The sequence below is a fragment of the Borostomias antarcticus genome, assembly GCF_949987555.1.
Source record: "Borostomias antarcticus genome assembly, chromosome: 1".
Classification (NCBI taxonomy): domain Eukaryota; kingdom Metazoa; phylum Chordata; class Actinopteri; order Stomiiformes; family Stomiidae; genus Borostomias; species Borostomias antarcticus.
The window spans coordinates 43,522,608-43,537,607 of record NC_140234.1 but is presented as its reverse complement, the minus strand read 5'-3'; the positions used below and the strand labels follow the sequence as shown (position 1 = coordinate 43,537,607).

The following is a 15,000-nucleotide window of genomic DNA, read 5'->3' as shown; positions in this document are numbered from 1 at the left end:
TACTGTGGGACTACACAAAGCTTGTATGCAAAAGCTACTCTAAAATGCAAGGGAGGAAACGCGTCTAACCTCGCCAAGTACCTCAGTGACAGAAACCAAGACCTACACGACACGTTGAGTACAAAACATGACAGGTTAGCGAATAAGCTAACTGGCTAGACAGCTGGTAGGATGCTGATGAGCTTCTCAGATTTGGTACAGAGTATCGAATCTGTATTGTTTCAGTTTCTAGTATCTTTTCGGTATCAAGTATCGTGTCAACACTAGTGCAGGAGACTGGTGAGGATGATGATCAGGCCTACATCTAATTGAGTGAGGAGACAGATGCTGAGATGCATACAAGTAGGTCACACTGATCCTAGACTCTACCCCCATAACCATGAAAATATCTAGAAAAGTCAACTAGAGGTGTACTCCAACAAGGAATGAAAATGTCACGTTACAGTTAAAAAGGTCACAGGTCAAAGTGATTGTGTGCTTTTGTCTCATCTGTGTAACGTTGTCTCCATGCCAGGATCCTGTGGAAGAAGAACGAGGTGGCGGATTACGAGGCCACCACCTTCTCCATCTTCTACAACAACACCCTCTTCCTGGTTCTGGTCATCATCGCCTCCTTCTTCCTGCTCAGGAACTTCAACCCCACTGTGTATCCTTACCTCACCGTCAGAGGAAGAACTGCAGCTGGATAACTGTCACTCACTCACTCGCTTTCTAGTGTTACTCATGTGTTCATCTCTCTCACGTGTTCATCACTCAGGGCTGGTTCATACTGCGTCTGTAGTAGGGCTGGGTATGGATTCGAATTTCAATTCACAAGGTTCAGAATCGATTATTACGACTTGATTCAATATCGATTCGGTTAGTGTTACTAAAACCTTTTTTTTTTTTTAATGTTTTTTTTTTAGCTGTAACCTTAATTACATGACTGCCAAGTTATGCAACACATCAATACTAGGGCTGGGTCTTGATACTGATTTCCAAAAATGAATGAATGAATGAATCATTGAATGAATGAATGAACTATTAATTCCTTCATTTATTCATTCATTCATTAAATAAAAGATCGATTTTGGGATTCACGATTCGATTAATCGATTTTTTTAACCAAGCCCTAGTCTGTAGACGTGTCCGACATCATGCATCCCTGTGCAGTTGCATTCTAATCGCCAGACTGATTATGAATAAACCAGCCTTTATCCTATCAAGTGGCTGTCGATTCTCGGGGCTCAAACGATCAGCAGTTCAGATTTTATTTGTCACATGTATATAATACAGTGTACAATGGACAGTGGCATGTTACTGCCGGCTCCATGATGTACAGCTCAAAAGACCTTTCGTTCCGACAGTGTTCCGTCGAGGGCCCAAGCGGTAAGCGTGTCTGGAAAGTACGATCCTTCCTTAACCCTTTCTTCTCCAGTAACTACATCCTGTCCATCAGTGCTTCCTCTGGCCTCATTGCCCTGCTGTCCACCGGGTCCAAGTAAAGGAGGAGCCTGTGAAATGAACGACTGAGAAGAGGAGGGAAAGGGGAGGGGTGGAGGAGGGGGGGGGGGGGGGTAAAGCTATAGGGGTTTACACCATTGTAGTTGTGAGCCTTCATGAAATTCATGATAAATTGTCTGGACATCACTCCAGGCCTTTCGGTCTTCTCTTTTTGTACCAATAAAAGTGGCCAGATATGGAACTACTGCCGGTGTTTTTGTGTGTGTGTGCGTGCGCGTGCATGTGCGTGTGGATCGCAGGATCACAGGTTCTTCCCTCGTGTCCCTGCAAGAACCTGACCTTTACTGTAGCGTGTCCAAAAACCTTGTTATACAGAAGAGGGGGAAACACACTTCTTCATTGGCATTCTGCATTTATTTTATCAAGCTTTGATAGATATGCTAGTATGTACAGAGGTCAATGTTTTCAGGACAGGAAAGGAATCCAACAGTATGGATGTAGCTACACTGATATCTCAGTACAGTAACTGTAAAGTAATCAATAAATGGTAATCAATAAATAAACTAGACAAAACTTTACATGCTGTACAACACATATCATTACTTATCTGGTTTTATTGAGTAGAATACAATAGTTTATATTGTCAGAATATGTCCCCTTTCGGCTGCTGGTCTCTTTCACTAACCTCTAATCCATTCCATCGAAACAGATCTTTAGAAGACTGGACACACAAACTACTTACGTCCATCCAGGTCTCGTCCATCCATCCATTGCAGATCTATGGCCATTTTGAAAGGTAAAGGGGCTAGTGATGGAAATGTAACGAAGTCACTGGCACACACACACACACACTATACTTTTGTGAAGGGACTAAAAGGGAGCGACGTCCTGGAATAGAACACAGCTTCCCTGTGTTCTGTTAGCTGGGCTCCAGTCAAGGCACTCTGCAGGTTGGATGTTTGTCTGCACACTGAAAGGCCTGGTTCCAACATACATGAACACAGTCTCTTCAGTAGGGCCTTGACAACTCCTTGCCATGTTGCGAGACGCAGCCCGAACAAGTCTGGCACAAAACAGACTCGCCAAGCCTTAGGAGCATATCAGGTCAAATCAACAAGGGCCTAATGTAAGAGGAGTGAAAGTGATTATATTGGAATTTGGCCAACATCTATGTCGAGATCTTTGATGGCTCTAGATGGAAAGAGGTTTATTAGAAGACAGAGGGTGGTTCTAATGATCTGAATGGTTTTCCTATCAAGATGGTAGATCAAGGACTGGCGCTGTTGCAATCTATACTGTATGTTTGAGAATGTTAACTTTATAGCCAGAAAAAGAAAATCAATCCTCCTGAGTTTTATAATCGATACTGTAAGAGAATAAGATCCAGGCCTGGAGAAGGCTAGGATGAGAACCAAACACAGCAATAATGCATTGTGCTACTGTGGAAACGCAATCAAACGCTATTTACAACATATTTATAATCATATTTATAGATCAGTCATCAGTCATATCATTAATTCTTCATCAGCGAGAAAAGAGACTTGAGTTTGGTTGTAAGTTACAAGTTCTATGTTACAAGGTTCACCTCAACATTATATACTGTACGTACACCCCTGAAATACAGAAATTCCACTTAACGGACAGTAGTAGGTAATACTTGCCACTTTCAAAATTCCTCACCCATGTCTTGCATCAAGAAAACAAGCAGTGCTAGCAGCTACGCTTGGTCTGTTTGGACAACACATCTGGAACTGTTATCACAGATTTCAGCAGTCGACAATGCAGGGTCAAGTCACAGGCAAACGGGAGACACCGATTTCTCCTCGGTGGATGCAAGACGAGAGTCCACCTGTCTCATAAGGTATGTATAGCTCTCCTAACTGGTCTACAGTATCTACGTATGTAAGCAGGGCTGCAGTTCCTCATAAGACCACAGGGGGGCAACATGCTTCACACTCCCCTCCCCCTTAGGCAAACAGAGCCCCATCACACTGAAACTCAATGTCCCAGGGTTCTCTGCCTCTCCACTGTATTGGCTGGAGAGGAGATGGGCAGAAAAGCGCTGCATTTAGAATCTTAGAGTATAGTACTTTATTTCATAACCCCTTTGATGTTGTCGTTATATAATGTGCTTGTACACAGAGAAGCACGCCAGAGGAGGGGACACATGCATCTAAAGGTGTTAATATGTGCAAAAGTCTGAGCCTGTCCGGAGAATAAGAACCTGGACTTATAATATTGGATTAATTCAGCTGGACTAATGTTGGATTTGACTAGGCCGAGCTGGGCTGCGTTGAGAGCTAGACTAGGCCGGGTTTAGCTGATCTGGGTTAGGGAGGCTGGGCTGAGCAGGTCTGGGCAGAGCTGGGTCCCTACAGGGTGGGACCATGGGGCTGGACCCACATGTTAACGGGGACGGACTTTGGGGGGGGGGGCGTGGTGAGTCCCTGGGGCGTCTAGGAGCGGTAGTCCTTCTTACTGTACGGCCTGTTCCCCAATATGTGGTCGATGTCCGAAACGATTTGAGATGTCATCTTAGGAAGGACCTGTGGAGAACGGTAGAGCGAGCATGAGACAGAATGCTGGGGGAGTGAGAGAGAGAGAGAGAAATGGACAACAGAGAAATAAAAGAGTATGAAAGAGTGGAATTTGATGTGTATGTGTGTGTGCGCGCATGTGTGTTTGTGTGTGCGTGTTTGTGTGTGCCTGTGTGGGTGTATGCATATGTGTGTGTGTGTGTGTGTGTGCTCACTTGTATGGCGCCCAGGTTCTCTGTGAGCTGTTCAGGGCTGGATGTCCCCAGCAGGACTGAGCTCACCCCCTCGTTCCTCAGACACCAGGCTGGAGATGGAGGAGGAGGCAGGTTGGACCACAGTCACACAAACACAGCAGGACCCTTTGGTGCGAAGCCCTACCTGAACATACTGTACTGATAAGATTGAACTGAAACAACTGCATTCATAAGGAGTGTCCACTAGATGGCGCACTGTCATCATTGATAGATGCCTAAAGGAGGCTTCACCAATGTTCAAAACACACCACTCCAGCAACTTTAGCTCATTGCAATACCTACAGCAGCGATTGAACATTCAAAATACAGCATAACAGTGTGTGTGTGTGTGTCTCACCGACGGCCAGTTGAGGTAGGGTACAGCTAAGCTTCCCAGCAATATGGGCCAGCTCCTTCAGTTTGGCCTGCTGCTTCCTCCCGTCCTCACTCACTATCTTGTCCTTCAACCACTGGTACGACTGGACCAAGAGATGGAGAGAGGGAGGGAGGGAGGGAGGGAGGGAGAGAGAGAGAGAGAGAGAGAGAGAGAGAGGGAGAGGGAGAGAGAGAGAGAGAGAGAGAGAGAGAGAGGGAGAGAGAGAGAGGAGAGAGAGCGAGCAGCAGAGAGCGAGTGAATGAATGAGTGAGAGAGAGAGAGAGAAAGAGAGGGAGAGAGTGAATGAGTGGGAGAGAGAAAGAGGGACAGAAAAAGAGAGGGAGAGAGAGAGTAAATGAGTGGGAGAGAGAAAGAGAGATAGACAGAGAAAGAGGGACAGAAAAAGAGAGGATGAGAGAGAGTAAATGAGTGGGAGAGAGAAAGAGAGATAGACAGAGAAAGAGGGACAGAAAAAGAGAGGGAGAGAGTGAGTAAATGAGTGGGAGAGAGAAAGAGAGATAGACAGAGAAAGAGGGACAGAAAAAGAGAGGGAGAGAGTGAGTAAATGAGTGGGAGAGAGAGACAGAGACAGAGGTTTGGCAACGGTTTCATAAAGGGACCGGTATCTGTTTCTGAGGGTTCAAGGGGTATGTGTGTGTGTTCAGCCAGGCATGGCGGTTTTACCTTCATGGACGCCCTGGAGGATTCTGGGATGCCGTTCTCATACTTCCCGCTGATGATCCCGCACGCCAGCGGAGACCACGTCATCGCCCCCACACCTGTCGCCATGGAGACCAGAGACGGCGCGGCGTTTTGGAGGGAGGTATCGTGTTCCCAGAGAGACGCAGCGAGAGGAAGCGTGTGAGGGTGAGAAAAGGAACGTATGAACAGAGACGAGGAGAGAGAGAGGCGGAGAAAGACGAACGCGGGACCTAAAACGCTGACCCGCGCAGGCAGACACGGGTGGTTATTTATCAAAACATCCAGCGTGAAGCTCAACAGAAACGAAAGAGGGAGGGGTCGAGACCTGTGTGTGTGTGTGCGTGTGTGTGTGTGTGTGTGTGGGTGTTTTGGTGGTGATTGACACCTGCCTATTTTGTGGTAGAGTTCGGGCAGCTGCACCTCGACCTTCTCCCGCTGGAACAGGTGGTACTCCGCCTGCTCGCACACTGGAGGGATCAGGTTGAACTGTCTGGCCACGGAATACGCCTCCTAGAGGACAGAGAGGGAGGGAGCGGGAGAGAGAGAGAGAGAGAGAGAGAGAGGGAGAGAGAGGGAGAGAGAGAGGGAGAAAGAGGGAGAGAGAGGGAGAGAGAGAGGGAGAGAGAGAGGAAGAGAGAGGGAGAGAGAGGGAGGGGTAGTTTTGTGATGCTAATCGACCTGTGAGAACATGAAATACATGTTGTTAGCAGTTTAGCTCGCTTATATTGACACACAACCGTGCTTATCTGAATGTACCCATGAGCCTCTACCTATGTCCATGTGTCCTTCAACAAAGAGAGACGTCACAGGGCACACACACACACACACATGACTTCTTTTAACATTAGCATATACCCAGTCTCTTATCCCCCCCGCTGTGTAGCGCGTGTCAGTAAAAGGAGAGGGAGCTAATGGGGGCGAAGCTATTTGGCGCAACACAAGAACACGATGCTGCCATCACTCACGTTACAAACGACAGGGATCTGTTCCTCTCTGATCCCCTGCCAAGCGCCTAGAGACTCTGTGTGCATGTGTGTGTCTGTGTTTGTGTCTGCATGTGTTTGTGTGTGTATGTGTGTAATCTGTGTGTGAGTGTGTGTGTGTGTGTGTGTGCAAGTACAGTCATGCGACCAGAGAAGACGTGTTTATAACCCTGAATTATTGATGCTATCTAAATTACAGCGCTTTCATCTGGGCTGTTGCACTACAAAGCTATCTCCTCAAATTCACAAGGAGGGAGTATTAACACACAAGCAGAGAGAGGAACAGAAGAGAGAGAGAGAAAGAGAGAGAGAGAGAGAGAGAGGTGGGGGTGGGTGGGTGGGGGGTAGTGAGTTTTTAAAACCCTGGTTCAAGTTGATTTCTCTTCTTTCTTGTATTCTTGTCGTTTATTGGTCATTCTGGGCAATATCATCCACAAGTGCAGGAAGTACTTTCCATTTTCTCTCTCTTTCTCTCTCTATCCAGGATATGATCTCCACTTTCAATGTCATCACCATCATCATCATCATCAACCCCAGTGACGTGCAGACGTCTCCCTACTCACCATGATCTCCATGGCTGTCCATCGGGAGGTTCCCCAGTACATGGCCATCCCCTGGTTAATGACGTAGGTCATGGCCCTCACGATCTCTGGGGACACACCAGATGACCCGTCAAACGTCCACGTATTCATCCATAAAGCGCTAACGGTTCCACAGACGCTGTTACCCATCCACATTGTTTTTTCTATTTAAAACCTAAAAGTTCTGAACGTTCCCGGGTCATTCTGAGGGTCAAGCTGCCCCACGGTTGATAGAGATCTATTGAGAACGGTGTGGGACGGTATAGACGGAACCGACCGCTGGGTGGGCCTGGGCTCAGCCCCTCCATGGTATGAATGGAAACCTGATGCTGATGAAGAGTGAAGATTATGGGTGCGTTAAGTAACTGAGCGGCTCAGCTTCGCTCAGAGCGTAGAACGCACTCAACGGGTTGCTCAGTTATGCTCAGACTGATCTGCTCAGAGCGCAAGTGAGCACTTCTAAACTACGATCAGTCTGAGCAAACACAAAAGAAGATGGATCCCAAAAGGATGCTCGTGCTGTTAACTTTATTTACAGCAAGCAGCAACATCTCCTGCTCTTCCTCCTGGATATTATCCGTCCCTAGTACATGAATAAAATCATCATCACCCACTGCCTCCTCCACCAAAACACTGAATAACGCACCTACTACTGCTTTTTGCATAGCCATTTTCAGTGAATGTTTTTGACAGATGCCGGTTGATCAGCGCTCAGAATGAGCAGAACGTTAAGTGTTTTTAAAATGCGCTCAGCGCTCACAGTGAGCATTCTAAGCGTGAGCACTCAGTTAACGCACCCACTGACTCCAGCTTGCCCCATGCTTCAAAACTCATTTTTCATAGTAGTATTTATTCATGTCTTAGTCGTTTTATTTTATATTTTATTTTAATCACATTTCTTTCTTCTCTTTTGCTGTATTGTATGGTGTTATTGTAGATTTTATTTTATTTTACATTGTTTTTATGTTATTTTAAGAATTGTATTTTGTTTGTGAAGCACTTCATAACCATGTTTTGAAAAGGGCAATAAAATAAACTGTATTATTATTATTATTATTATTATTATTATTATGCCTTAGGGCAATCCCCCAGTGCCATATCAGGGTGCTCTGGGGTCTGTTGACTTTTGAATAGAAAATAAAAACGTCAACCATTGCGGTGACCATGAGATGAGATGTGAATTTCTCTTTGACAACTTGGTGAATGTAAATGATGAATGCTGGCAGGGCAGACTTGTGGCATATGTAACACACACGCACGCACGCACACACACACACACACACACACACACACACGCACACGCACACACACACACACACACACACACACACACACACACACACACACACACACACACAGTATGTGTGTGTGTGCATGTGTGTGTGTGGTGTGTGTGATGGATATTGAGAGCACAATAGTGAAGGCAGTCGTGCATGGCTGTCAGTACAGGAGGAGAGGAAGAGAAGAGAGAGGGGGAGAGAAATAGGATGAGAGAGAGAGAGCGAGGGGGACTGATTTAAAAAACACGACCTGACCAAAATTATGTTCTTGACTCCTGACCTGAATTTTGTCTCTCTCACCAAAACAATTAATTGGTGTTTCATCAGCCTGTGCTGACAGTTGGCTGACTTATATATCCTATTTCCAGGTCTATCCTAGTACTAGAGGCCCAGTGAGCCTCTCTTTCCCCTAGCCTAGTAGCTTTAAACTGATACTACACTGGGCTGATGGTAGGCAACAGGCTAATATGCTACTGTAATCCCCTCAAACCCATTCAAACCAGTGCATTATTAATGGCATCATTAGCTTTAATGCTAGCGCATGGACTAATTACGCTCTGTGAAAAGAAATTGACGGTCATACAGAACGCTTCCATTTGAACAAATTGAGGGGAAAAGAAGAGATTGTAGAGGGTAGATAGAGGGAGATTATCGAGAGAAAGACAGAGAGAGAGATGGAGAGAGTATTTAAAAAGACATGCAGAATATGAACAACATGTACAGTAATTCAGTAGCAGAGTACAGAAAAATACAAGAACTGTGACAGCGTGCAGACAACAATGTAATAACTTGCAATCAATGAATACAGAGAGAGAGATGGAGGGATTGAAGTAGATGTTGATTGGAGAACACAAAGCATTACAACAGAGAGAGATTGAAGAGAAAGAAAGAGGTAAAAATACAGAGGGCCATTGAAATCAACAGGAAAAGATGGACAAAAAGCTTTGAGTAGTGTGTGTGTATGTGTGTGTGTACTGTGTGTTATGTGTGTGTGAGGGAGAGAGGGACTGAGAAAAAAAGATAGAGAGGAAGAGGGAGAGTAGGGAGATGGTGTGTCCTGTTTCATGTGTTTTCACGGTGAAAGCCTCAAGTCAGGAAAAGACATGACTTTCCGAAACACAAACACAGCCTGGCCTGGGGCTCCAAGTCGCAACAGGAGGGCTCTCTCTCTCCCCCTCTCTCCCTCTCTCTCTCCCTCTCTCCTTCTCTCCCTCCCTCTCTCTCTCTCCCTCTCTCCCCATCTCTCCCTCTCTCTCTCTCCCTTTCTCTCCTTCTCTCCCTCCCTCTCTCTCCCTCTCTCTCTCCCTCCCTCCCTCTCTCTCCTTCTCTCTCTCTCTCTCCCTCTCTCCCTCCCTCTCTCTTTCTCCATCTCTGCGTCTATCTTCCATACCATCTCACTACTTTTAAATATTTTTCTACTTGGGACCACTTGCAACTGAGAGGGGAAAGAGAATGAATTTGGTCTGTGTGTGTGTGTGTACGTGTGAGTGCGTGCGTGCGCATATAAGTGTGTGTGTGTTTGCGCAGCTGTGTGTTTGCACATGCACATGCATTGTTCTGGGTGTGTTTGTACATGTGAGTGCACACATATTAATCTGTTTGTGTGTATGTGTTTGTCTGTGTGTGTGTGTGTGTGTGTGTGTGTGTGTGTACGCAGCGAGTTCTGTCCATGAGAGAATAAGGGTCTGCCATAGAGAGCTCTCAGGAATCTTAGACCCTGACTCTATTCAACAACGCCAACCCCCTCGGTGTCCATTAGCAGCCTATTCATCCATGGCTGCCAAGCATAAATACACCTTTTCAATTCATTATTCTCTTTTCTTCTTCAAACATGTTGTTTTTTCCTGAAAGAAAAGCATAAAGGATAACACTACCCTCCCTCTCTCTCTCCTCCTCTCCACACTGACTGACCCAGAATCACTGACGTGAGATTGAATTCACTTCCATTTTCTTGCAGGCATGTGATTGGCAAAGGACAAAAAGGCAGGAAAAAAATATGGAGCGTGGCGCAGCAGCTACGGGTGTCCACGGCCCAACCAGATAAATACTTTTGCCATAAAACCCCACATTTGACCTCTGGAGCATTCTAATGCCACTATTCCATCACACACTGACCTTAATTATTGCATATAAGCCAGCATATTTATTCACTAACACCTTCACTGTTAGGTACTGTATATCAAGACAAGCCACAATGTATTGTTTTTACGAGATCCTTTAAATGAGCATATTGATGGTAAAGTATGAGCCATGACAAGAACTTGCTTGAAAACTAAAATAATTTATTAATAAAGTTTCTATGTAACATTCTTTTTAAGCATGCATATTGTCAAATGTAGCCTTCTGATTGTAGAACACATTCCCCATGGGGATCATTTTAAACTGTTTTTGTCTTCTTTGCAACAAGCTTTGTTAGAACCTGCCAAAAGGCCTAGTTCTTCCTTTTCTCTGAGCTGAGCTCTGTACCTCTTGCTCGATAGTTTCACATTTCTGCACAGCTGTTGATTAACAGGACTATCTTTTATCTTCCCAGAGTAGTGCTGAATGGCCGATACCTGCATGGCCCTGAGATAGCATTTGACCACTTGATCGGACTCATACTACACTTGTGTTGGCAGCTTTGGCTTCGAGGATGTTGGACATTGTACTGAATGCAGATTCCACCTGTGGACCATGGAAGGGGGACGGTGCAGACAGAGCAAGCTTGCAGAGTGCCGGTTCCTCTGTAATCTGAGGCAGAGCTATGTCACTTGAATATCTAAGATGAGAAACAACATTCTAACAAATAACAAAAACGATTACTATTGACTTATTCAGGGTGTAGCCATCAAAATTAGATTTAGTGTAAAATAGGATGATATGTGTAAATAGCACGTGGAAGTATAAATGTGGAAGAATTCAAAATGCACATATATGGTTGTTTGTCTCAAGGGCTCATTATACACGCCGGTGTATTTCATGTTGAAACCCAGCTCTCTCCAGGTCATTCACCTTCACAGCTGGAAACATGTCTGGCAACTTCTTCAGATGAAGAAGTATGTGATGACTTCCCTGTGTGTCCAGGTACATGACAGGGTTCTCAGGGGTGGACTGTCAAGAGGTAGTTTTGCTTGGAGGTCCCCTGCGCAGCTGGTGTAGTCTTGGATTACCTTTTATAAACAGAGTATAGTTTAAAGGACAATGCTAGTTTTTGACAACCTGGACCTTATTTATGACATATTATAAGACGTTTGACTCACCGAGATCACTTTGGTGTAGTTTGGAGGCATGTAGAAGAAATTTTAAATCCAGCGCGAGCCAGTACATCCATGTAATGGCGGTGGTCGGGGCACCGAGAATGCAGTTTCTAAAAATCTATTTTCGGCCGCTAAACGGTTGTTTTCATCAATCTGATTTTATGAATCGACAGTTGTGTTTCCCCAAAGCGAGGCCTTGTTGTGGTTTTCAAATACGTGGTCTTTAGCCTCTGTAATATGATCTTTAAACGCCTTTCCCCACTTGCTCCAGCACGCATGCGCACAGGCCAGCACGCAGACTGGCTATTCTCCGGCTCACATTCTCTACGCTACGATGGGATTGTTGGTGCCTAGAATATTGTGTGCAATATGGGTGAATATTTGTCAGATTTAGAGGATCTAGAAAATGAATTAGAATATGACGGACGTCCATATCGTTTTGAGCCAGAGTATACGGACGAAGAGCTCCTTGAAAGGAGGGTGAGGAGACGGAGAAAATAGCCGCTCTGCGCGCTGTGCGCATGCGTGCTGGAGCAAGTCAAGTCATGCTGGACCAATCAGCATCAAGAGGGCGTGGCCTCAAAATCAAAGGTCAAAATTTGAGTGCTCCATGCTACACCTCTCTACCAAATTTGGTGGAAATCCATGCAGCAGTAGCTGCGTCATTTTGGATTTGTTTTTTCAAATGGTCCCAATAGCGTCACCTATGGACGGATCGTGGTCAACACGAGAAGCGTTCTTCCCCTTCCCATGCTTTTGCAGTATGATTACTTCAAAATGTTGGAACATAAACATAGGACTGTTTTAGGGCCTAATTTCGAAAAAAAATCTCAGAAATGTGGGAACATATGGCTGTGGGAACATAGAGTCGTGGGAACATAGGGATGACCCCCTGGAAACAGGCTCATCAGCAGGCTCAATAGAATGTTTACAATGTTTACGGGGCGGCTGTAGCTCAGTTGGTAGAGTGGGTCGTTCAGTGATCGAAGGGTCAGTGGTTCGAATCCCAGCTCCAACTTTCCACATGTCGAAGTGTCCTTGAGCAAGACACCTAACCCCAAATTGCTCCCAATGAGCAGGTTAGCACCTTGCATGGCAGCTACCGCCATTGGTGTGTGAATGTGTGTGTTAATGGGTGAGTGAGAGGCCATTGTAAAGCACTTTGAGTGCCGCTAAGGTGGAAAAGCGCTATATAAGTGCAGTCCATTTACCATTTTATCCGCAGCAGCAGCCTAAGGTCAGCTAACGTTTTACAAAACCATCTTGTTTTTACACTTAAAATGTATATTTCCCAGTTGAAATTATATAAAATAATATATAATTATGTTATTATCATTCGTACTACTTGGATATCTTGTTCGAATGACTTAGCTATTTACGACTTAACTATTAAGTCGTTCGAAAGAGATAAAGAAAAAGTTCTGCTTTTTTTTTGTTACCCTTCAGGGCTTCCGTACTATCCTCCAGGTGGACTACAGTTTTTATTGTTTACCTAAATAAAGCCATATCATACCTTAGTTTTGAAAGCCTTCACCTCAGGGTGTTTCCTCCCTAGTTGGTCGAGGATGGATGAGGCCTCAGAGCCAACAAAAGATGCTGGAAGATGGGCCTTTGTCGCATTCAGGTTGAGCAACTTCATCTTCGGCCTCCCCTTACTGTCAATAAGGTCTTCTGGCTTGATGAAGCAGGATAGAAACTCCCTGACGAGTTTCTCCTGCTCATTGTGGAGTTTATGAACCTTTGGGTCCTTGGATTAGAAAAGTAGGATGTACTGCTGCATTAAAGTGGAGCTCAAGTAGGGTTTTATTGTCCTCAAATAGCACCTGCCAAAACATATAATAATATTTTCTCTCAACAAAAGCATCTCAACAAAAAAGAATAAAAAATCATATTTAACAACCAATACATAGACTACAGTATGAAGTTTAAAACTTTGCCCACTCCCCCCATCAATATAGATACAGTTGATGTTTAGGGTGTCATTCACCTTTTCGCGAATCCTGACCTTTCTCATCTTCCCCTCGTTTCTAAAGTTCTTGGACCTCTCCCCCAACTCCTTCCACAACTCCTTGAGCCGTGTCCTGCATGCTTCCTGTATGCCCCACTTCTGTAGAAAGGGCATTGACAGTGTCCTCGTATGTACCCTGTGGGCGCCAACCCATGGGCTTAGGGTTGGCTTCATACTTTTTGCTGACCAGTTGTTGGAGAATTAAACGCGCCCCTAGGCGCAGTAAATCTGCCCATCTGCCTCCGCCTCCTCTGTCCTCAGCGTAACCCCCACCCCAGAGGTTACAACCCTTATCTTCATTGCTCAGGAAGGCATAGTAAAACATGACCAAAGCATCCCACATGCGCAATGTGTCCAGACTGACATCCAAGACTAAGAGCCACCAGTGTGAGATGTAGCACTGTGGCTGTGAGAAATGGATTCCAAGTATGCTGCAAATTTCTCTGAGGCCGTCTGTCTGCTTACCATTTGTCAGCAATGTCAGCTTACCATTTGTGGTCTTGTGACAGCAAAGACTCAATCCAGTGCTCAAAAGGACTACAGAGTCTCTTGCTGGCATTATGAAGATAGTGACATGAGTCACCATCGATGTCAAGGAGTTGAGGGCCATGGCAGTCTGATAAGAGTTTTTCTGCGGACTCTAGTCTAGTTTTTCCTGTTCTTAAAGGAGTAGTAAAGGGAAAATACATGTTTAGCCCTGTTTTAAGGTTACTTATGATCATATACAATGGTAAAGATCAAAACTTGCTCTACCACCGTTTTGGTCATACAATGGATGTGGGTGGGCACCTTGAAAAATCATTAAAAAAAACATGTTAAACTCTCAATTTCAAAGACAAGAAACTCACCGAGGTGTTAGTTGGCGTTCTGACATATAATTCGCCATAAAGTAAGATTCTAGTTCATCTGGAAAGGCTTTTTTAAATATTTAGCATAGAACTATTTAGTCGCAGCACATACGTGTGTAAACTTCCGCAAACTAGGTAGCCTAGCAACATAAACAATAACAATAGCTACCGTAAGTAGTTCCGCTTCCTGAATCCCCTCTGCGGATTGATCTACACATCTACAATGGTCGCTTCAATATAAGTCAATGGATTTCATAAAATGATCAATAAAACCCTACAGGATTCATACTTTGCAGCGATGTCAGAACACCAACGGACACCAATTACCCCCTCGGTGAGCTTCTTGTCTTTGAAATCGAGAGTTTAACATGTTTTTGAATGATTTTTCAAGGTGCCCACCCACATCCATTGTATGACCTAAACGGTGGTAGAGCAATTATCAGACTTTCTCAAAAGTGCTAGTTTTGTCAACGTTTTGATCTGAACCATTATATATGATCATAAGTAACCTTAAAACAGGGCTAAACATGCATTTTCCCTTTACTACTCCTTTAAACTATTCCCAGTGCCAGCATATATATGGTCAGAATCTAGGAATAGAGAGAAGACCAGGTGCAAAACAGTAAAAGCCAACTAGGCACTGATGCACAGATGTATAAGGGCATAAGACTGAAGTATGTATAGAATCCGGCCACACCATGAATATAAAGATGGCACAAACTCAATGCTAGGTTGTCTACACTGTGTCTCTGGAACTGACCCAGGATCCTGTC

General features: G+C 44.8%; 2 protein-coding genes across 5 annotated transcripts in view; one reads left to right on the top strand and one right to left on the bottom strand.

The window, feature by feature from the left end:
* ssr3 (signal sequence receptor, gamma) overlaps positions 1 to 1,548 on the top strand; it is a 3,083-nt gene extending 1,535 nt beyond the window's left edge. Inside the window, exons 4-5 of the mRNA XM_084448429.1 lie at positions 515 to 646; positions 1,418 to 1,548. Of these exons, the coding sequence (XP_084304555.1) occupies positions 515 to 646; positions 1,418 to 1,484 (199 nt within the window). The 3' untranslated portion in view covers positions 1,485 to 1,548. The remainder of the gene's footprint in view (positions 1 to 514; positions 647 to 1,417) is intronic.
* A 2,351-nt stretch (positions 1,549 to 3,899) lies between these two features.
* Positions 3,900 to 15,000, bottom strand: part of kcnab1a (potassium voltage-gated channel subfamily A regulatory beta subunit 1a) — a gene marked incomplete at both ends in the record, with an annotated part of 120,801 nt that continues 109,700 nt past the window's right edge. For all 4 annotated transcript variants that reach the window (XM_084438452.1, XM_084438449.1, XM_084438450.1 and 1 more), the window contains 6 exons: positions 3,900 to 3,989; positions 4,196 to 4,284; positions 4,572 to 4,692; positions 5,274 to 5,368; positions 5,681 to 5,801; positions 6,838 to 6,923. In XM_084438452.1, coding sequence (XP_084294578.1) covers positions 3,900 to 3,989; positions 4,196 to 4,284; positions 4,572 to 4,692; positions 5,274 to 5,368; positions 5,681 to 5,801; positions 6,838 to 6,923 — 602 coding nt within the window. The remainder of the gene's footprint in view (positions 3,990 to 4,195; positions 4,285 to 4,571; positions 4,693 to 5,273; positions 5,369 to 5,680; positions 5,802 to 6,837; positions 6,924 to 15,000) is intronic.